The sequence below is a fragment of the Onthophagus taurus genome, chromosome 7 (genome assembly GCF_036711975.1).
Source record: "Onthophagus taurus isolate NC chromosome 7, IU_Otau_3.0, whole genome shotgun sequence".
Taxonomy (NCBI): domain Eukaryota; kingdom Metazoa; phylum Arthropoda; class Insecta; order Coleoptera; family Scarabaeidae; genus Onthophagus; species Onthophagus taurus.
In genome coordinates, this window is record NC_091972.1 from 20,158 (window position 1) to 41,924 (window position 21,767).

General features: G+C 30.6%; 5 protein-coding genes across 7 annotated transcripts; 1 reads left to right on the forward strand and 4 right to left on the reverse strand.

The window, feature by feature from the left end:
• Window positions 1–5,127: 5,127 nt before the first annotated feature.
• Window positions 5,128–14,231, reverse strand: LOC111416639 (Tubulin tyrosine ligase-like 5). 2 transcript variants are annotated; one of them, XM_023048705.2, is made up of 12 exons: window positions 14,093–14,231; window positions 13,868–13,994; window positions 13,709–13,816; window positions 10,241–11,050; window positions 9,977–10,176; window positions 9,546–9,787; window positions 9,226–9,442; window positions 8,975–9,160; window positions 8,754–8,907; window positions 8,413–8,563; window positions 7,597–7,763; window positions 5,128–7,445 (listed from the first exon to the last, which is right to left on the reverse strand). In XM_023048705.2, exons 2-12 carry the CDS (start codon window positions 13,978–13,980, stop codon window positions 7,271–7,273), a joined length of 2,523 nt encoding a protein of 840 aa, XP_022904473.2. In that variant the 5' UTR covers window positions 13,981–13,994; window positions 14,093–14,231; the 3' UTR covers window positions 5,128–7,270. The 2 variants fall into 2 exon arrangements, with proteins under 2 accessions (XP_022904473.2, XP_022904474.2); XM_023048706.2 differs by lacking the exon at window positions 13,709–13,816 and having other exon boundaries at window positions 14,093–14,230.
• Window positions 14,232–14,270: 39 nt separating this feature from the next.
• LOC111416640 (transport protein Sec23) lies at window positions 14,271–18,783 on the forward strand. Of its 2 annotated transcripts, XM_023048707.2 has the most exons (8): window positions 14,271–14,397; window positions 14,449–14,727; window positions 14,851–16,041; window positions 16,095–16,295; window positions 16,359–16,685; window positions 17,877–18,098; window positions 18,363–18,389; window positions 18,545–18,783. In XM_023048707.2, the coding sequence occupies exons 2-8, from the start codon at window positions 14,449–14,451 to the stop codon at window positions 18,632–18,634; spliced, it is 2,337 nt and encodes a 778-aa protein (XP_022904475.1). In that variant the 5' UTR covers window positions 14,271–14,397; the 3' UTR covers window positions 18,635–18,783. The 2 variants fall into 2 exon arrangements, with proteins under 2 accessions (XP_022904475.1, XP_071054050.1); XM_071197949.1 differs by lacking the exon at window positions 18,363–18,389 and having other exon boundaries at window positions 14,272–14,397.
• On the reverse strand, window positions 18,706–19,892 carry LOC111416645 (calcineurin like EF-hand protein 1 elm). The gene is made up of 3 exons (XM_023048718.2): window positions 19,572–19,892; window positions 19,241–19,507; window positions 18,706–19,185 (listed from the first exon to the last, which is right to left on the reverse strand). The coding sequence occupies exons 1-3, from the start codon at window positions 19,636–19,638 to the stop codon at window positions 18,947–18,949; spliced, it is 573 nt and encodes a 190-aa protein (XP_022904486.1). The 5' UTR covers window positions 19,639–19,892; the 3' UTR covers window positions 18,706–18,946.
• A 208-nt stretch (window positions 19,893–20,100) lies between these two features.
• Window positions 20,101–21,468, reverse strand: LOC111416666 (Molybdenum cofactor synthesis 2B). Its single transcript, XM_023048759.2, has 5 exons — window positions 21,224–21,468; window positions 20,989–21,167; window positions 20,579–20,872; window positions 20,311–20,528; window positions 20,101–20,259 (listed from the first exon to the last, which is right to left on the reverse strand). Exons 1-5 carry the CDS (start codon window positions 21,466–21,468, stop codon window positions 20,155–20,157), a joined length of 1,041 nt encoding a protein of 346 aa, XP_022904527.2. The 3' UTR covers window positions 20,101–20,154.
• A 2-nt stretch (window positions 21,469–21,470) lies between these two features.
• LOC139430733 (Molybdenum cofactor synthesis 2A) lies at window positions 21,471–21,725 on the reverse strand. Its single transcript, XM_071197956.1, has one exon. It carries the CDS (start codon window positions 21,723–21,725, stop codon window positions 21,471–21,473), a length of 255 nt encoding a protein of 84 aa, XP_071054057.1.
• Window positions 21,726–21,767: the final 42 nt, after the last annotated feature.

The following is a 21,767-nucleotide window of genomic DNA, read 5'->3' on the forward strand; positions in this document are numbered from 1 at the left end:
GCAAAACAGTAGTAGACACATTGATAAAACGCTATAGTCGTGTTAAAAAATAAACATGTGTTCATTGAGTCTTTGAAAAAGACCGTAAATTTTAAATACGTGATTATAATTTTGCAATATTTGCGTTCATATTAAAACGCAAAATCTTTTACCAGCAGATAACAAAACGTTGAAAACTCCAAAATAAATTATTTAATTAATAACACACTTGCTTAGTAAACAAGTTATCGCAGCAAGTGCAATCGAGAAAGACTATTTCTTACCTCCTTGAGCAATTTTACAAGTCAAAATATTATTACAAAGAATTAAAAACAAGACATTTATAAAAAAAAGAATTTTTATTTATTTAATAAGTAAAAAATCTAAAATCACAATAATTGATTCTAAAAATTATTAAAAATTAACAACTATCCTCATTGATTTTGTTTTGCTGCTATACTTCGTAACAAGTTTTCCACCGTATTATAGCAATTACTTAAATTCTCCAAGTGTGTTCTAAGAACTTTACTTATCATCACATTAGCGTCTTCTTTAATCTCAGGCAACTCATTTTTACTCTTCACACAATTGTTCCATTCTTCGTAAATAAATGTAATATTTTGACTTGGTTGAAGATGAATTAAATTTATTTTTTTTAAAGATTCAGATATGTTTTTTAAATTGTCAATTTTTTCATCGAAAAGTTTTTGTCTAACATAAGCTTGACGCAATAAAATTGCTCTATCCGTTGTATACCTTCCTAACAAATACCCTGAAAAAAAACAAAAAGAATTATTACTGCTCCATTTTGTAGCATTCAATTATGTAAAACATCAAGTCGTAAACTTGTAGTCATTAAATTTTAACGGGCATTGGAACATTTTTACTGCAACGATCTGATGGTAATGATAAAACCTTATTTTGCATATATCCCTAGTGCTTGCGTGTTCAATACAATTTTAACTACGAATAAATATGCTAATTGGAACAGTGGAACGTGCAAATCTTGACTGTTATTGCTAACATCACCCTAAAATCCAAAATGAACATTTTCCGTTCTAAATTATATCTTCAAAATAAAGGAACTCGAAACGATTTGATTTAAAACGAAATAATCTGTTGACACTGTGTAACATCGGTCAAGTCAAAATAACAATGTTAAATGGGACTATTAAGGTCATCTTTGTTATTATTTATAACATTATTAATATTTTATAATTCGCCAATGAATGTTGAAAGGAAATTAATCGAAGTCTGAAAAGTTATTTATTGCAACTTACTTAATCAATAACTTATAAAATTTATTCAAAAATAATTACTTTTTAGAGGTTCACTTTAAAGCAAGCCTAAATTAAAATTAGAACAAATTAATCTTGTCACAACAATCAGCACTGTCTTCAGATAATAGATACACAAAATCTGTGAACAGCTAATGGCAACTTTGCCAACTTTTAGTGAAATTTATCTGACAGATATTGTTATATGTATATTTCAAAAACATATCCATTGTTGGGCAGTGCTATTGTTCATAACTAATGAATTACTTTAATTAATTACATGACAGTTTAAGGAAAAATACATCACGTATATTTGTATAATATTAAAATAAAACAAATATTCGAAAATTCATCATTTTGAAAACATTTTTAATAAACGGTGTATTATACGCGTAAAATGTTAAGTAACGATCAATTTGAACTTTTGCCAAACGGAGATGATTTCTGTTTGGCTACAAATTTTAATTCTAAATCACGATAAAAAATGTAAGTAAATCATTCTATAATATTTTCAAGTTAATGTTTGTTTTTAAATTTATTTTACTACATCAAGTGATTAACGAAGTAATTTCCCGTATGAACATATTAATGTTCCTGTCTGCTGTTACAAAAGTTAATCTTGGCACAAGTTAACACTTCCAACAGCCAACTTATCAAAACCAACAAAACTGTAACCTAAATGGTTTATTTATTAATATAATTTTTATGCGTGCTAACGTCTACTTATCAAAATCAAGATTTATAACCCTATATATAAAAAAATCACGGAAATATTTTTATATAATTTATAAAGGATCTACTTCCATTACGGTACCAGTCACAGCTCAATTTTAAGTTGGACGTAAAATAACATCTATTATTATTTATTTTTGGAACTAAAAACTAAAACACGCAATGTTTTATATGAACCGAAAATGGTTTTTACAAATTTTGTAGATATGAACCTAATCCATTACGTGTGCTAATCTAAAATCAGCGTTATTTTCGAGGTCACGTAATTTTTAAAATCTTTTACCTTTGACGTTGGAAAGTTTTAATTTGACTTTGTATGTAGAAAGAAAATTATTGGAGAAAATTGTGGTCAATTACGTATTTGACATTTACATTTTTTTTAAGTTGAAAGCAACTAAAATGTTTGTTTGTCAAAATAAATAAATTGTATCTCGTACGGGAAGTATGCGTATTTAAGGATATATACACTTTTAGTAGTAATTATAAATATTGCATTTAACACAATGAATATTGATTTTACGATTTTTTTATTTAAACACAAGATGCTGACGTTCTAAAGGAACTTTGAATCTTATTTTTTTATAAACTCGTCTTATATTTTTAGTGGATGGTTACCAATTTAAATCTTCTACTGTTTCTAACATTCACAGCTTTATTCTTAATACGATTTCTTGACATAATCACTACATTTCTTACACAACTTATGTTTTGGTCATTTAATTTTATTACGCGCTTTAAATATGAATCACTGATTAGAAAATATTTTACCCAAATTTTGTTATATTCCCTTAATAATATCGATGGAGTTCAAAACGGAATGTATAGCTATGTTAATATACACAAAAATATTCGGTCACAAATTGACAAATCTCAACGCTGAAGCGGTGCTCCAGATATTTCGAGTACAGTCGTTAAAACACATAGTACTATTATTGTTATTAATAGTACTAACACTACACGGTCGTCACAAAAAGGTGATGAAAGAAGAAATCTAAACTGCGGGGAAGCTGCAAATCAATTTCTTGTATTTATTTCTTTAAACCCAAGGAAAAGCAACACTTTACTATTTGCACAAGTCCGATGTGTCTGCTGTTCTTTTGATATTGTTCATGTTATACCAAATTTATAGCCTCCTTATTTTTGCTGCCTAAAAAGAAATCTAGAAATTGTAGAGAAATTTGTTCAAATTTTATACAGAATTAAAAGCAGAAAACGTTCAATAAACATAAAATATATATTATAAGCTTCAACTCCACTTATAACGAAATCGTTTTTACGAATTTCGATTATAACCTTACATACAAATATGTGTTTAACTTGTTGGGGGGTAAAGACAATTTTTCGAGATGCTATATTTATCCAAAACATGTTTTTATGTAATTATTTTGTATATTTTTATTATTTCTTTTCGTTGCCAAAAACAATTTTTATCTTTTAAAAAATAATAAAATAACGACATATTCTTACCTGCTATTAAAAATAAAAATGCTATTGAAAAGAGAATACTAAAACAAAGTCTTTTCGATACAAATTCACTGCTAGTATTGGGACTTCTGCTAGTTTCCAAACTAAGTATCCTCTGCATCGTAAAATGAAAGAACAATTTTAATTCCACAAATTCACTTTTTATTTCATAAACAATTTAACATCACTGTACGTGAAATATAAGGCCACATTATGTGTTTCAAATCGAAGCACCCAGAGAATTTTTTTGTCATAAATTTCTGAGGTCTGACTTTAACAAAGGCCGCTTTAAAATTAGCCCGGACGGTAGTGAATAACTAGTTTACTACATGACGAAACGGGGGGCGCAGGAAAAGGGATCGATATAGAACACACGCAATTTCACCCTTGTCGGCACTCTCGGGACACGCTGTTTCGCAACAATCTGTCTCGCCCGTTTATTAATTGGCGTCGCGACGACGACGTCTCCCCGTCAAAACTAAAATCCGTTGCGGCCAAAAACCGACCGGCAACGCTTTTCCTGAAGCATTTATGAAGTATGCCGTAAATTTAGATCGTTTATTTTTCTACCGCGTGTATGAAAGACTGTTGTACCTTACGAATCATTTGTCTTTCAACATTCCAATGAGAATATAATTACGTTCATAAAACCGTATGTATCGTTTCATATCCAATCTAAATTTATACATTCGATTTTATCAATTGTGACTAAATTAGATTAGTAAAACTCATTAACTATATCATTTTGGAAGTAAACCAAACTTACTAAAGCTTTGTGTTTCAACACAAAAACATGTTAGCCAAGAAATTTAAAATATTTAAACTAATTTATGTACGAAAAAAATCACTATAACACCTGTAATCTTTTCTGTAATCTTCTGTTTTGCTTATCCTCCGTGGATTCTACACTGTTCTCAGAGGGCTTCCTTAATAATTCCTGCTTTATGGAGTTGCTCGTATGTAATACCAAAGATATTTTCTTGTCGATGTTTATCCCTAGATATTTGTAATATCGCTTGAAAATAACTAATGTGTTACATTTTCAAGAATCTTGCAAATAGAAAGTCACGATAGTCCACCAGCTAACTAGTGTATTATTACTCTTAGGGATAAGTCTCGCCAAACAACACGTTAGGCTCTTAGTACTTACGTCCCGTTCTCTGATACGATTTTCAAATTAATAATTTAATACCAGCGGTACCATGCATACTCGAGACCTAAAATAAAATCTTAATTTCCCACAAAGGATCACTACATCAGCAGTGTGTACTTAAACATCGCTTTTCAATTTTGGTTCCACTCGTAAATAAATAAAAATGCAGATAATATGAAGTCATTCCATTTTCTTTGAAAAATATCTAAGCTATTAATAAAAAAACATTAAAAACAAATATCGAAACTAGTAACCAGCATAACGACGTGCTAACTTTCCAATTTAATTTTCAACAAATACACGTTTATTGGCAACGCAAAAGGCATTAAAACGGCTTTAAAATCACGTAATGTTCAACGTAAATAGAACAAAACGGACAATCAACAAATTTAAACTGTATATTTATGTCGACGTCCATAAAATGACGTTTCACGCTAAATTAATACAAATCTTTTTAACACCTATTAGACTGGAATTATATTAAGATAAGGTTCAAACAATTATATCCAAAAAAAAATTACATATAATTCAGAAATTTATTCGATGAAACGTTAGTAATTTACAAAACACGTTAAATACAATCAATCAACATATTTTTTTTAATTGTGCACAAAGTTCAAAGTAGAATTAATCGAACACGAATAAGAGCGTTCACAAGAAGCTCAATGATTGCTTTTTTTGTATTGTATTTTAAATTTAAAGAACATTTTTGAATTATCTCTAACTACATACTTTAATAAGAGTAATGTGTTTCCATACAAATATAGTGTTCGAAAATAGAACCGCTCCCATCTATGTTTATCACAATAATTGTGTGCTCAGGACGATCTCCCTTTCTTACTACATTTTCGAAAAAATAGACTACTGCTAAGTACTAAATTTCATATACCTGCATTATGAAAAATATATTTGTCTAAGTAAGCTTAAACGTTGGCATTTCGTTTCTGCAAAAATTCCTTTATAGGCCTGCGAATTTTCTGTATACTACTAAAATGTAGCTTTATTCACTAAAGAAATTGTATAAAAATGTTAAGTTAGTGTTTGTACAAAGAAGACTTTTTTGTTAATGCTCGTGCGAGAAGGAACTCTTGCATTAAAATATCACTAAATATAAGTTTTCCAAACATTTTTAATACTTAAATAAATCAATAATCCCAAACAGATTATTGATTCAAAATGCAAAAAATATCTCTATTTAGTTAATATATCTACTTAAGATTTCTTTAAAGTTTGTGTTCTTACCTGACATTTGCAATAACGTCTATAGTCGATTTAAAAACTAGGAGAACAGAAGCTAAATGTAACTTTGCTTTAAAAAACTTTTCCCATATATTTAAGTCAATAAATTTAAAAATTAGATCACAGTAGCTATTAAGGACATAATCAGGGAATTTAAAGATTAAAGTAAAATACAGTAGATTCCGCTTAATTGGGAGATCTGTTAATTGGGTATCCGCTCATTTGGAACAAATTTCAAAGAAAGGAATCCAAACTATATATAAATGTATATTATAATCGCTTAATCAGGACCAACAATATTCTATAAATTGATTTGTTTTTTTCGAGTCGCGTCAATATAGCGCCGCTCGTCTCGTCTCGTACAATAGAAACTGATTGTAATTTATCAAACATGGTACAATATGTAGTGATATCATTCGTCTAAAGTCTTACGTCGGAGATGACTATGAAATCAGAAAAGTTAAGATTGACGAAGTAAAGTGCCGAGAAAAGTTTTTCAAACAAAACTGCTCTGTTAGACAAAATAAAAAGCCAGCCAATGAATTTGGTTCTCGGGATAAATATTAACATAAAATGAAGCATACAGTCCACCATTGCAAATCTTATTCCCCCTGATTTTATTGCTAACTTCATAAACGTTTTTCTAAATTTATAAGAGGGGAATGAACCATAGTTAAACGCAATTTTTAATCATGAATCATTATCACCCTCTTGATTTCTAAATATATATTTTTTATTCTGTGTCTTAGCTGATTATATATTTTTGTTAGGTGTGACACAATCTCGTGATGTGTGATTATTGCATCAATGTTCAATGTTATTCTGATAAAATATTTTAAATTGTTTTCCTAATTTTCAAATAGACCATAAGAATACAAAAATAATAAAAAAAAAAACAAATAAAAAACAATATCCTTTGAAAAAATAAATAATAATATAAAAATCACAAAAAAATACCGTTCAAAAATATTTTACAATAAAAATTAAGTTTCTCGACCCACCTTAAAAAAACAGCGCAAATAACAAAAATGCAATAATAATTTTTAAAAAATCATTGGACTAGCAGAAAAACATGCACTCTCAAGTGCAGAATTGTTAGTGGACAAAAAGGTTATTTGTAGTGAAATTTCATATGCGCGACTCACAGCCTGGATGAAAATTTCGTTCCTTTCCATTTTACGACTGAATTGGACTACAACTGAAATGTGCGAGTGTAACGAGAAATAATAAAAAATAAATAACAACAAAAAAATTTGTAGGATGAAGCAAATAAATAATTAACTAAGAAGTGCTGCCTATATAGCTACAAAAGATAATAAATAAAAGAAAAATATAAACGTGATAAATAACTTATGTAAATACTCCTAAGAAAATTGGTAACATTTTATAATAAAAATCTAAAAGTCTCATTCTTTTTTGAAACGAATCATGATAATTGAGATACTTTTATGCTATTTCGATTTGATCTATTAATAGGCGATAACAAACATGATCCGCTTAGGTTTGGTAAACATTTTAGGAGACTTTGGAAGTTTGGTGACCTTTGATTCCCGTTTATTGGCACAGTATGTAAATGTAAAAGTTCTTCTAAGTCGCTCTCCCTATAAATTATAAAATATTAATAAAAAATAACAAGTTAAACAATAAATTACGTTAAATTTAAGATTTTAATAGGAGTTTTGATTGTTACATTGACAAACTTCAGAGGGGTTGAGAATTTAAAACAGCATGCATTTTGAGTATACTACTCACCTAGCTGTTTCCAGGAAATTAGTGAAAGCGATGATTCTTGGTACTTCAGAATGTTTAGTTAAATGGCAAAAAAGCTCAGTTTCTCTATTATACAAATAGATAAAATCATTGAGTTGTTTGGCCACAATAGCTGTTCTATCTTTCATTGACAACTTTTGACTTGGAGGCTAAAAATATTTTATAAAAGTAAAAATATTTAAGTTATTTAGGGCCGGTTGTACCACCTCCCGATAAACTATCTAGCGGATAATTACCATGGTTACAGCGGTTTTAAACGCTCTCATTGGCTAAGTGCGCCAATTTATCTATGGAATAAACTTATCGGGTGGTGGTACAACCGGCCCTAAGTGAAACAATTTCCCCCAATAAGATTATGGAAAAATGAAAAACAATCTATAAATCCTGACACGTAATGACTCAAATAGTGACGTTAAACCTGCAATTAAAACACTAGGCCTGGAACTAAAAACATTCTAAGCACTATTATTAGAACTAATATTAGACCTAGTCATTATTTTAAACATCATCATTTGAAGACAGACCACCATGTCTAGATAAATATAATAGCTTTGTTCCAACAATCGGCTTGACTCGTCGTAGACTCGTCAAATGTAATCACACAGCTAAATATTGCAATAAAATCCGTTAAAATGTGACGACATTACTTGACATGTACGATTACATTTGACAAGTAACGGACGAGTCGGACCGCTTGTTGGAACAAAGCTAATATTAATCATATCTAATTGATGTTTAATGTATAACTAAATGATTTTGTTGTGCAGGGCCTTTATAAATTTATCAATAGTAACATACCTTAATAGCAAATGGTGATTTTAAATAATTTGATGCTCGCTGTAAAAATTTTAAAACAATTTCAACATGCCCTTCTTCTGTTGGTGAATTTGCAATTCTCTTTAAAATGCAATTAAGATACTGACTAAATGCTTTTCTGATTTCTATGGGGCTATAAAGTATTACATTAAATACAAAAATTAGGTATACACAGTTCAGTACAATATTTGTTGAGTTAAAATTTAAATATTAGCTTTTTTAAACTACAACTTGATACTAGTTTAGCGGTTAATATAAACGCAGTTAATGTCAAACTTGGCTCAACAAATACCGTAGGAGGTGTATTTTTTGGTTCACTTTACGTTAATTTTTGTCCATTTTTCACCATATCACAGATTTGTTTCTTCAATTCGGCTGATTCCGACTCGTGTAATGGTTTATGCGGCGGAAGAAGCGTTTTATGCCCTTGAGTTAGTTTCCGTTCATAGCGATCTTGTCGTTGAAGGGCAATTAAACCTAAAATTATAAATACAAGTAGAAAAATATAATTCAAGAATCAAACATTTTTAAAGCACTTGGATACCTTTACTATCCAAAGACAAATCTCGTGTTTTATCCAAACTTTTTAAATGTCCTCGATCTAATTTTAATGTACTGCTAGCCATTTCAGGAAATAAGTGATTAAAAAGTAATAAATTCATATTATGTGGTATTTGAATATTGTAATTACTGGTGATGCTACAAGCCATTGGTACTCCTGTTATCGGATCTAAAATTTACAAATATCGGAATTCATAAGAAACATCATTAATAATTCTGTTTTAAATGAATCACCTAAATATTGGCCATATTTGCTCCAACTATCAACTGTAGGAAAAATACGAACGAAACCACCCCTACGATCAAATTGAGCCTTAGCCATTTTTATAATACGCTGTTCTTCCTGCGATAAATTTAACGTGCTGGTTGTTAGTCGTCCATGTTGGGATGGAGACGAATTTTTTTTTGGCAACGTGTTACTTAATCCGTCAGCAGAGTGCACTCTGTGGTACTAAATTACAAAAGAAATTTTAATTTATAAAGTTACTTATTTCACATTATCGTTTTACACGAGATTATTGTTACAATAAAAGACAACATCCTTTAAGACTTACCGCATTAAGTTTCATTCTTAAACTATTATTAGTTCTCGAGTTTTTCGATGAAAGTGTTGTTACGCTCATACGAAGCATAGGATCGATGGCCGGAATACCAATAAGAGTTAGCAAATCGGCCAGCATTGCCGATTTCAATCTGACGTCAAGCGGACTATCACATCCTAACGATGGTGATAGATTTATTTCAAGAAGCCAAGGCTTTAAAGTATCATCCACCAGTATATCAAAACCATAAAGTTCTTTCAAAAAGAAAAAGATTATGAAACTCAAAATAAAAAAAATATTCTTTTCCCTGAAACTGCTATGTTGAACATTTGATATATTTCCGGATTTGGAAGCCAGTTTTACAGTTTCAGGAAAAAATTAATATAATTTACGTGTGCAGAAAGTCATTTGCAGACTCTAACTTAAACAACTAATATAATTACCAAAACAGTTATTAATGCTTGGAACAAACATTTTACATGCTGTAACTATTGAATTTCCAGACGATAAAATCGATTTTACAACTAAATCTTCAATCTGAGACATTAAATTAGCTGTATCATTACCCATAGCCTTTAAATGCCTTAACAAAGCACTTAAAGTCCATTTATGACCAACATTCTCTGCACTCGGATCATCAGATCTAAAAAAAAACCAAAAAAGATAAAAATGTTATCAAAATCACCAAACTAATCTTAAATTCATACTTTACATAATCACTGTGATACTTATTGATGCTATAGTTGCATAAATGCATACAAGGATTCCATAACGTTTTATGACTAGTATCGTATTTAACAGTAGCAAATCGAACCATTCCTTCTTCATAAATATAAATTATTAAAGGATCAAAACAAGTAACCGCAACGTAAAGTCTTAAATCGCATTTATGGCCCTCGACAAGAAGAGGTTTCGCAACATATTTTGCAACCACGACGGGTTCTTCTAATGGTACTTGATTTGGCGTTTCAACAATATAAATACCTCTCCCGCGACTTGAAGCAACCGGCTTAACAATCCAAGGTCCCTTGGTCCGATGATGAGTCGAGCAAAGATCTTTGTATTCGCTTGGCATAACAAAGGTTTGGGGGATAAAATCAAAATGTTTATACCCTTTCATATGTTGCATTTTCTCAATATTTTTATATAGCCGATCCTTTCTTGTCAATTCGTAAGATCGCGGAAAGTGATTTACTTTTTGATGAGATGCTAAACAACGAAACGTTCCCGGTTTGGGATGCGAACCAGTCCATAAGATGTTAAAATCCGAAGAAGTCGGTATAACTTCGGTTATTCCATGACATTCTAAAAGTTTTGCCAATAATTTTGTTTCAGCTTGTAGGACTTTGTAAGTAATATGGAGTTTATAGGCCGGTTTACTTTGGATGGTGATATCTGTGGCGTTTGCCAAAGCTGAACTTCGGAATATAAGTATTGCATTTTTTGAACCTAAAGGACCACCAATGATCCATGTATCCGGGGACAAAAGATCCTCGTGAGTTAAAGCATCTCTATCACTACAAAGTAAATTGAAGATTTCAATAAATATTGGTAAACATAATCTACTCTAATACAACCAACTTTTTAAAAGCAAAAAATAGTATATTCTAATAAAAAACAATACTAGATTCCATTAAGTTATTTTGTAGGCTTTAAATCAAATTATTTAAAGCCATAATAGAAGCAATTAACCTACTTATTTTAATATTGATGTTCGTATTTTTACGACTCATTCCATGTTAAAGAATGAATAAAAAACAATTTCTAAAAAAGTTTGCAAACAAAACTTTACTTACTAAAAAACTAAATTTGTTAAACGATTCAATTCTTCAAAATTTCGTTTCGAGGCCTTCCGCCCTCTCTTAACCATCTCATCGGCTCACTTATAGAGTAATTTTCGCGAACTAATAGGAAAGGGAAATGAGCTTACCGAGCTAACTAGCACGGGCGGTGCGTGGTAGAACGGCCCTCAAAGCGCAATTTCCCCCCGTCCAAATGAAACCGAAAGAGACCGCTGCCATACATAAATTAACCTAGAATCCACGACCTGATTGCGGTTATCGGAACTTTTGTTTGTCATGAAATCGAGAAATTTCGATGTGAAGGGTTGCGGTTTTATCCTTAATTTAGATTGATTACAATAATAACAAATTGAAAAACTACCATTTCCGGAAAAGTAATTTAATATCATTATTTTGATCAAATTCTGTTCACATCGGGAATTTTTTAGATATGTTAACCGCTGGAAACTTTTTATACCACATTTAAGTCGACTGGAGCTTTAAAATACTTGGAAAGTTTACGGTTTGAAAGTGTCGCGTGTTTACAAAGTTTTAAACCTCGTGACGAACATGTCGTCGTCTACTAGCCAAGTTCTCGTCGCGTTTCAAATAGTTTATTGGTAAAACACACGTTTAAATAAAAACTTCCGTATATATCATAACATTAGTTATACTATTAACGATTTATAAACAGCTTTAAAGACTTGTACTTTACACTAAAACTGTTAACGAATTAAGGGAGGAAATACATTTAGAACTTTCAAAAAATTCAAAATATCTTTTTTTCATAAAAAGGAACATTTTTATGACAAAAACGTTTTAAGAATGTCACAGTGAAATATTAAAGCGAAATTTTAAGTACTTTCGATGTAATAGCCCCTGTCCCGTTCTGCAGCGCGCTTCATCGAGATGTATAAAAACATATATCAACAATGGGGTCATACACGATTTTTTTTTTATTATATTTTCTGAAAGTTTATATAAAAATATAGTTACCGTTATTTTTTTTTTAATATTTTCGAACAAAGTCATTGTTAAAAAAATTATTGAAAATTTATATACCCATTTGCGCTTTTAAAATTCCCGCGTTGATGACGTACGATTCTCACTTTTGCGTCCCCTGCTCCCCGCTCAAATGCGAGAAAGAGATGAACGTCATTTAGGTTGTATTGAAAAGAGATAGAGTGTTTGTAGGTTATGTTTATTATGTTTTGTTCATGGATGTAATAGAGACACTGTATTACATCCATGGTTTTATTTTGACACTGTCACACCGCAAGCGCTATCTAACGGACAATTTAACTTGTTTTAGGCAGTGCGGTTCCTACGTCACAGAAAAGCCGCGAAATTATTTCGTTTGAATATTTGCTATTTTTCACTTCAAATTACGCAAAATATAAAATTGATCAAAATATTTCTTTTACTTTGTATTCATGCATATACTTGTATATATCGTTTGACATAAAAATTTTCTCTAAATTTAATAAGTGTGTATGACCCCATTTATGTATGCAGTAAACAGTAGTTAATGACGTAAATGTTTGAAGTTCTTAATAAAAAAAAATCCTGAAAATGTATCTCCCCCCTTAAACAGATGGTACATCCACATGGCCAAATTGTATAAACATTCTTCCAAGTTGAAAAGAATCAGAAATAAAATATCTTTAGATTTAAAATTTCTCTGATTTTTCAAATTATTTAATGTTCTATTATCTAATGTTAGGATTTCAAAAAAATTATGACATTAAAGAATCATGCACACAACTTTAATTTTAGAATAAATTAAAACAGCATATGTGAATGTATAAATAACAGAAGTGTAAAAGTCTTACTGTTTAAAATAGATTAACTTAAAGTTATTGTATGCAAAATAGTATCCATATATTGAAATAATTAATGAATTAAAATATATAGTCTATTTTCTATTGAATTTGTCAACATTATTAGCTTAGTTGTGTCATTTTATTTCTGCATTATATTTTTTCAACAAACAGCGATTTTCATCTATAAATTTTGAAAATTTTATGAATCACTTTAATATGTTAACCAACACTGAAATTTGTTTCTACTAAAGCATGAACTACATCTATACAACTCCAAGAATTGGTAATAAATGTTAAATAAAATAAATAAAAATTGTAAAAGTGAAGGCTAATGCAATACTTATAAACTTTCTAAATCAGTCTAGCATAAAAAGTAATATTATTAAACAAAATGTGAATTGGTATTTGTATAAAAATGCAACCTTGACATGGTACACCTTATTTAGATAAAAAATACTTTCAAATTGCTACAAAAATAATCTAATGAATTCTAAATATCTACCACAAATCAGACAAGAATGCCAAAGAAAAATTGTAAGCTAAGAAACATTTTTAAAAATCTTTTTATAACCTTTCACCGAACTGTGATTCATCTTCATTACTTGAAACATAGGATTCGGAAGCGTTCCATAGGTCACACTTCCAAAGGACAGAGGAGTTAGGACGAGGAGTGAAAATACTGCAACAAAGTGTCAAACACGCAATATACAAATAAAACCTTAAAAGTTACCTCTTAATTGTAGTTGATGTATCTGTCGTTGCGGGTGAAGATAAGTCAGTATCAGATTTAGACGTAGTTTTCGACTCGGTAGGTTCTTTGATCGGGGCTTGATTTTGTTCCATTTCTAACTGAAATACTATCAGAAGATGTTAAGCAGCGTGCTACATAAATTTTAGGTTAGGATCTAGCGGCGGCATAATTTTGAGTAAAACCGATTCAACTACGTTTACTTACATTTGAATGGGTAAAATAATCACATCATCACGAATAGGTATTGAATGAAACTGAATGGACTGGAATTTTGACAAAACTTCAAATTTTTAATTTTTAACAAGAGGCCATTTTGTTTTGTAGCAGTCGGTAAATGAGGGAGTGTTGATGTCACGTGACGTGTATTTCCGACAACGTCCGCTGATGGAGCTTTCTCTTTGACAGGTGACGTGGTTTTTGGTGTGTTGGAACTATGAAATAAACAGAAATTGTTAATCAAAACGTTTAATTACTTAGTTGAAATTACCCCGATTTTGTAGTCAATAAAAGTAAGTATATAAAAATCTTTTTTACTAGAATTTATAATATTAATTTATTAGATGACTACATACGAGGAATATATTCAATCTAATGAAGATCGAGATGGAATTCGATTTACTTGGAACGTTTGGCCATCCAGCAGAATTGAAGCGACGCGTTTGGTTGTTCCACTTGGTTGTCTTTATCAACCCATAAAAGAAAGGGCTGATTTACCACCTATACAATATGATCCTGTACTTTGTTCACGAACTACATGTCGAGCTATTCTTAATCCTCTTTGTCAAATTGATTACAGAGCTAAATTATGGGTTTGCAATTTTTGTTTCCAAAGGAATGCGGTAAGAATATTTATTAATATTTTATAAATAAAAATTAGTCATATTAATTATTAACTTAATTAAAATTAATTGTTAAAGCTAGAAGGTTTATATTTCGAATTGATATTATTCTAATTTAATTAGTTTCCCGCACAATATGGAGCGATCTCAGAACAACATCAACCAGCAGAATTGATGCCAATGTTTTCAACAATAGAATATATAATAACAAGAGCAAACTGTCTCCCCCCAATTTTTCTCTTGGTAGTTGATACTTGCATGGATGAAGAAGAACTAGGAGCTTTAAAAGATTCCTTACAAATGTCACTAAGTTTAATGCCGCAAAATGCACTTGTTGGCTTAATAACTTTTGGTAAAATGGTTCAAGTACATGAATTAGGTACAGAAGGATGTAGTAAATCATATGTTTTTCGTGGCACCAAAGATCTTTCTGCCAAACAAATTCAGGAAATGTTAGGCATTGGAAAAGGAACCTCCATGCCACAACAACAACCCATGCAACCTGGAAGGCCACAACAATCACTCCCACCAGCTAATAGATTTCTACAACCGGTGTCAAATTGTGAAATGAACCTAACTGATTTAATTGGCGAATTACAAAGAGATCCATGGCAAGTTTCTCAAGGAAAGCGACCGCTTAGGTCAACTGGAGCTGCTTTATCAATTGCTGTTGGTCTTCTTGAATGTTCTTATGCTAATACTGGAGCTCGTATCATGATGTTCCTTGGAGGTCCATGTTCTCAAGGTCCAGGTCAAGTTTTAAATGATGATTTGAAACAACCCATCAGATCACATCATGACATCCATAAAGATAATGCCAAGTATATGAAAAAGGCAATTAAACATTATGAAATGTTAGCAATGAGAGCTGCTACTAACAGCCATTGTGTCGACATTTATTCTTGTGCATTAGATCAAACTGGTTTGATGGAAATGAAACAATGCTGCAACTCGACGGGCGGTCATATGGTTATGGGAGATTCCTTTAATTCTTCTTTATTTAAACAGACTTTCCAAAGGGTTTTCGCTCGTGATCACAAAAATGAATTAAAGATGGCTTTCAATGGGACACTTGAAGTGAAATGTTCCAGAGAATTAAAGATACAAGGTGGAATTGGACCATGTGTTTCATTAAATGCCAAGAGCCCTTTGGTCTCTGATACAGAAATTGGAATGGGAAACACTGTGCAATGGAAAATGTGCGCATTTATGCCTAGTACAACATTTGCTTTATTTTTTGAGGTTGTTAATCAACATTCAGCTCCTATTCCGCAAGGCGGAAGAGGATGTATCCAGTTTATCACACAATATCAGGTATTTATATAGGGTATTTTATTTTATAAAATTAACATTTTTTAAATTCTAAGCATTCAGCTGGGCAGAAACGTATTCGTGTAACAACAATTGCCAGAAATTGGGCAGATGCAACAGCAAATATTCATCATATAAGTTCAGGTTTTGATCAAGAAGCCGCAGCTGTCCTTATGGCAAGAATGGTAGTTTATAGAGCTGAAACTGATGATGGACCGGATGTTTTAAGATGGGTAGATCGTATGTTAATACGCTTGGTATGTAAATTATATAAAAAAACACTTTTTTCTCATAAATAAATCTATTAATCATATTTTCAGTGTCAAAAGTTTGGTGAATATAATAAAGATGATCCAAACAGTTTCCGTTTGGGTGAAAACTTCAGTCTTTATCCTCAATTCATGTATCATCTTCGTCGTTCGCAATTTCTCCAGGTTTTTAACAATTCCCCGGATGAAACGTCATTTTATCGACACATGTTAATGCGAGAAGATTTAACACAATCTTTGATTATGATACAACCGATTTTATATAGTTATAGTTTCAATGGTCCTCCTGAACCAGTTTTGTTGGACACAAGTTCTATACAACCTGATAGGATTTTGTTGATGGATACATTTTTCCAAATTTTAATTTTCCATGGAGAGGTAAATTTGTTATATTTCTTGATATACATATAAATGATTCAAGTTTTAATAAGGAAGCCTTACAAAGCAAGGACATAGTACTTATCAAACCTTAGATTATTTGTAGGTTAACAATCTTGTAAACTACAGTCTCTAGCCAAAGCTTTGGTTATTACACTATTTTTGCTGGAATTCAACTGAAATATTTTTTTTTTATATTTGAACTAGAACTAGAAGCTTTTGAAAGCCATGTTGCATTCTTTATCAGCAACAAGTTCGAAGTATTCGAAATATACAACACCTTGGCGCTGAATAACAAATAAACCTAGAATTCATATTAACACTAACAGTAGACATAGAACTAGAAACTTTCGGATGCAACTGTGCGTCTCCCAAGATTGCTAAACTCTTCGAGTTTTGACCTGGTTGTAGGTCTACTGTTAGTTTTAATAATAGTGCAACTGTTAATTCTACGTTTAGTTCAATAAAAGATATAAACATTCTAGAAAATTAATACATTTTTGTTAACAAGTGTTCACTTTGAACTAATTTCTGAACAAATTTTCAACATAGCATTCAAAACGTCAAACACTTTTTCAGAGGACGCACAGCATAACCTGAAAATGTCTAGTTCTATTTCTAGTGATAGTGTTAAGTTAACCCTTCCTCTGTAAACCTGGGTATTTCCTGCCCGCACTACAACTGTTTAGGCAAATAATTTCTTCATTTGTATAAATAAATATGTAGGCAAAAATAAATTTTGCGATAATTTTATGATTGATTTATCAAGTTGAAGGTTTCGAACATTATCATAAATTGTTTATAAAATTTTTTGAGTGCATTAACAGGATGAAAAAACGGCCGACCCCGAAAGACCCACCTTTACAGACGGAAGGTGCTAAAAAACCGTTTACAGACGAAGGGTTAATTCTTGATTCAGCTAAACATAAAATCTTCATATCAGACCAAGTATTAAATATGTGTGACGAATATTTTAGCGAGGGCCTGAGATTGCTTACAAGCAACTTGTACGATTATTTTTTTTCCTAACACATCTTGCGCGGGCACTTTGCCGCCAAAGTCTTACCGTGTAGCGGGCATAATGTGAAATCGGCGCAAAACGACTTTAGTCACTTCTCGCGCAAGATGCGTTAATAATTTTCTTATGATTCTAAGAGAACCTTGCAAATGATTATAATTTATTTTGTACAGACAATAGCTCAATGGCGTAGTCATAAATATCAAGATATGCCAGAATACGAAAACTTCAGGCAGCTGTTACAAGCGCCTGTAGATGACGCCCAAGAAATTTTGTTGACTAGATTCCCAATGCCTAGATACATTGATACGGAACAAGGGGGTTCTCAAGCGAGGTTTTTGTTATCTAAAGTCAATCCAAGCCAAACTCATAATAATATGTATTCGTTTGGAGGTGTGAGTATATTGTCAAATTGGTTTTTTGTTAGTTAATAGTAGAATTGTAAAAGGTTATGCAAAAAATTGGTAGGTAAAATAAGGTTTAATAACAGCATGTTTTTGTGAATACTACATCATAAAACATTTTTATTACACATATAAAATAGAATTATTTGAAATGTGTTTTATGGCTAATGTATTTTTTATTGATATGTTTTAGTTACTAGATTTTTTTTGCATGTAAATGAATGTTTTTTTTATTTTTCATATTTGTTCGGACAGGGTATGCCAGGCACAATGACGTCAATGGTACAGTACACAATTTTATCATCAGTAACTGTGCTTATTTCTCACATTACTAACTTGTTTTTCCATTTTGCTGTTATAAATTAACATTTTCCACGCTACTATTTTATTTATCCTTAATAATAATAAACAATGATACTAATTCTATGTATTTATAGGATGGAGGAGCACCAGTTTTAACAGATGACGTTTCCCTTCAAGTATTTATGGATCATCTAAAAAAATTAGCTGTCTCTTCAACTGCTTAATTTTAAAGAATAAGAAGTTTTTATATAACTTGTGGTTAAATTAGAATTATATGAACAATTAACTCAAAAAATACATTATTCATTTTCATATTTTATTTTGTAAAATAATCTGCTTAGCAAATACAATAAAATATTATCTGGTACTGTAATTTGGTCTGTTATTTACATTGTATACCTACGTAAATGTTAACATTAAGCTTTGGTTAAGGACATACATATTTTTTAAAAATACTGCAATTAATTATGCGGCAATCTTAGGATACACTACTTTTCACACATAATTTATATTATAAGATTTGTAACTTTATAGCATTAATTCAAGAAGCGAATGCTCATTTTTTGTTCAACATCTGTTCGTTGTAAGGCCTTACAGAACTCTTCAAAAGAAATCATTTGATCTCCATCAATATCTGCTTCAGAAATCGTACGTTCTGCAATACTTGTTAATTGATCTTCGCTAATATTTTCGCCAACCATCATGTGCAAAATCGCCAATAGTTCATCCTTCGATATTAGATCGTCATTATCCAAATCATACATTTTAAAAGCAACTAAAACAAAAAGATATAATTTTTAGGGTAACATAACCTCAAAATTTTTACATACATTTCAATTTTTGTTCCCTTGAATTCAAAGTATTCTCCTTATTCTTTTTAATCGGCCTAAAATGAGCCAAAACATACAAAAACTGTCTAAAATTTACTCTATCATTGAAATCATCCACTTGAAAGAAAGAATTTACAATTCGTTCACCCAAGGGGTTAATAGCAATTTCTGGTATCCTCAACAAATCATCACGACTCAAAGTACCGCAGTCCCCACGGTCTAAAGATGTAAATCTCGAATATAAACGTTCGATTTGATTAGGCGTGACTAAAAAAATCAATTTCACATAAATTTATATTGTTTCAATTTATAGGTTAGTTTAAGTACTTACATCCAGTTTCTTGTTGAATTTGTTCAATTTCTTCTTGTCTCAATAATAGCGATGATCGATTTCCCATCTTTACGGTTCTAGAGGTGACAGATAACTAAATATTTTTCCTTTAAAACAGATACATAAATTGACCTTGAAAATTACTCGTATTTTTTACGTAATTTTAGTGAGTCGTTGAGTATGTCAATTTGGTTGCAATGCACTTGGATTTAAAAATTTTATCGATTATACCTTTGACATAAATTGTACTTTGGCTTTTAGTTTTTTGATAAGTCAGTACTTAAAAACATTTTTTTTAATGTGCTTTTATTATTTATATATTAATCAACAAAAAAATAAATTGTTTCAACATTGAAGTTTGAAGGGGGCTTCTGTATTAATTACTATACTCATTGAGATAATTAATCTTTTAATTAAATACGGTTAAAATTGGTATAGAAACTTGGAATATGTACAAGTGGTCCAAATTCCTTGCAATTGCAGCATTTGAATATTTTAAGGATATTTGTTTGATGTGGACTTATTTAAGTTATTGATTTTTTAAAGAATTCTTTATTGTTAAAAAAATTACACTTTTTAAAAGTTATCGTTTTTGTCTTTTTGTTTCTAATTCCAGAATTAATCGATCAACTTCTTGAATACTATAAATTCGTTTTTTCTTAAAAGATTTGTTGGTTGTATTTTTCTCCTAAAATATCAAAATAAAATTTAAAAAAAAATCCAAAAAAACGTTATTCACCCAAAATTGAATGTATTCGGGGGAAATTGATTCCAAATATAATAAACGGTTTTCTAATTCTTTTAATCGGATATAAATACTTCTTGGAACTGGTGTAGTTAAACTCAATTGACTCTCCAAGTTTTCAATTCTTTCATCGACACCATTTTTAGGAATATATTTTGTTAGATAATCAGCATTTGTTTGGTCTCTATTGTAAGTGTTGTAAACACGATTTACTATAAACAAATTATAATTAACTATATTCGTAATATTCGATTATGTATACCCTGTAAATGTCCTTTGGAATCTTTTCTTTTTATTAAAACAGAATCAACTCTTGCACAAGAAGTTTCTTCATCGTCACCACTCGCAGTTTTTCGACAAAAATCTCTAACGTTACATCGATTTATTTCATTCCGTTTCCTTTCAATAAATTTATCAATACGTTCCTCAACTTCCTTTTTCGAACATTTAATTTGTATCAAATGTGATGGCGTGGTTGGTACAACCACACCTTGTTTAACTACATTTAAATTCAATTCTGGTTTATCGGAAGTGTTATTTAATAAGGGAGGTGTATCTATAATTTACAAAAATATATCATCAACATTGTATTTTAAAATATATGAGTATCTATATAAAAATAACAAAAAATTGAAATCAAGTTTTATTATTAAGTATGTCTTGACCACGCACATTCTTTATTTTCTTTCCATACAGGTTCAAGTCCACCCTCGTAAACCTCTTTTTTCCAAATTGGAACTGTTTTCTTAACTATATCTATACACCATTGAGTTGCTTGTAAAGAATCTTCACGATGTGGTGATGAAATAGCTATTATTATACTAGCTTCTTTTACAGGAACTTCCCCGACTCTAAAATAATTATTTTAATTTTATTTTAAATAAAGAAAAATTAGTGAAAGAATTACCGATGAAAAATTGCTATATTTACAATTTGCGGCCATTTACCTCTCATATCTGAACAAATTTTCTGTAAAGATTTAAAAGCCATATCTTCGTAAGCTTCATATTCAAGTTTAACAACAGTTTTTCCTTCAAAATTATCTCTTGTCGTTCCAATAAACATCGAAACAGCACCACAATCAGGAGACAGAACCAAACTGTTAGTGTCTGCAACTGATAGTGGTTCTGCGGTAATTTTTAAATAATCCATTGTTAGCCACCACTCAATGGAGGAATAATTGCAAGAATATCACCCGTTTTTAATTCCAACACACTATTTTCATCTATAAGTTGTTCGTTAAGTGCTAAGACTATATTGTCTTTAATTGCTACTAAGTTAAATTGATTAATGAGAGCTTCGAAGAGATCTTTATAACTTAATGAATTGGAGATTGTTAAAAATGATTCTTTTCTATTCGCCAACTCTTTAGCTTTTGCGAAAAAATATACACGAACGGTTACGTTCATTACTTCTTTTGATTACTTTCTCGAACATTACGTTTATTTTAC

What these genes read in the sequence shown, in the direction of transcription:
- LOC111416639 (XM_023048705.2), bottom strand. Translation starts at nt 13,980, where the DNA reads ATGGAACAAAATCAAGCCCCGATCAAAGAACCTACCGAGTCGAAAACT. An exon ending in TATCACAGTGATTATGTAAA is followed by an intron (nt 10,177 to 10,240) that starts GTATGAATTTAA and finishes GTTTTTTTTTAG; the next exon opens with ATCTGATGATCCGAGTGCAG. An exon ending in AATTTCCTGGAAACAGCTAG is followed by an intron (nt 7,446 to 7,596) that starts GTGAGTAGTATA and finishes TATAATTTATAG; the next exon opens with GGAGAGCGACTTAGAAGAAC.
- LOC111416640 (XM_023048707.2), top strand. Translation starts at nt 14,449, where the DNA reads ATGACTACATACGAGGAATATATTCAATCTAATGAAGATCGAGATGGA. An exon ending in TTTGTTTCCAAAGGAATGCG is followed by an intron (nt 14,728 to 14,850) that starts GTAAGAATATTT and finishes TAATTTAATTAG; the next exon opens with TTTCCCGCACAATATGGAGC. An exon ending in ATCGTATGTTAATACGCTTG is followed by an intron (nt 16,296 to 16,358) that starts GTATGTAAATTA and finishes TCATATTTTCAG; the next exon opens with TGTCAAAAGTTTGGTGAATA.
- LOC111416645 (XM_023048718.2), bottom strand. Translation starts at nt 19,638, where the DNA reads ATGGGAAATCGATCATCGCTATTATTGAGACAAGAAGAAATTGAACAA. An exon ending in AATTCAACAAGAAACTGGAT is followed by an intron (nt 19,508 to 19,571) that starts GTAAGTACTTAA and finishes TGATTTTTTTAG; the next exon opens with TCACGCCTAATCAAATCGAA. An exon ending in AAGGGAACAAAAATTGAAAT is followed by an intron (nt 19,186 to 19,240) that starts GTATGTAAAAAT and finishes TTTTTGTTTTAG; the next exon opens with TTGCTTTTAAAATGTATGAT.
- LOC111416666 (XM_023048759.2), bottom strand. Translation starts at nt 21,468, where the DNA reads ATGGATTATTTAAAAATTACCGCAGAACCACTATCAGTTGCAGACACT. An exon ending in AATATAGCAATTTTTCATCG is followed by an intron (nt 21,168 to 21,223) that starts GTAATTCTTTCA and finishes TAATTATTTTAG; the next exon opens with AGTCGGGGAAGTTCCTGTAA. An exon ending in ATGGAAAGAAAATAAAGAAT is followed by an intron (nt 20,873 to 20,988) that starts GTGCGTGGTCAA and finishes TGTAAATTATAG; the next exon opens with ATACACCTCCCTTATTAAAT.
- LOC139430733 (XM_071197956.1), bottom strand. Translation starts at nt 21,725, where the DNA reads ATGAACGTAACCGTTCGTGTATATTTTTTCGCAAAAGCTAAAGAGTTG.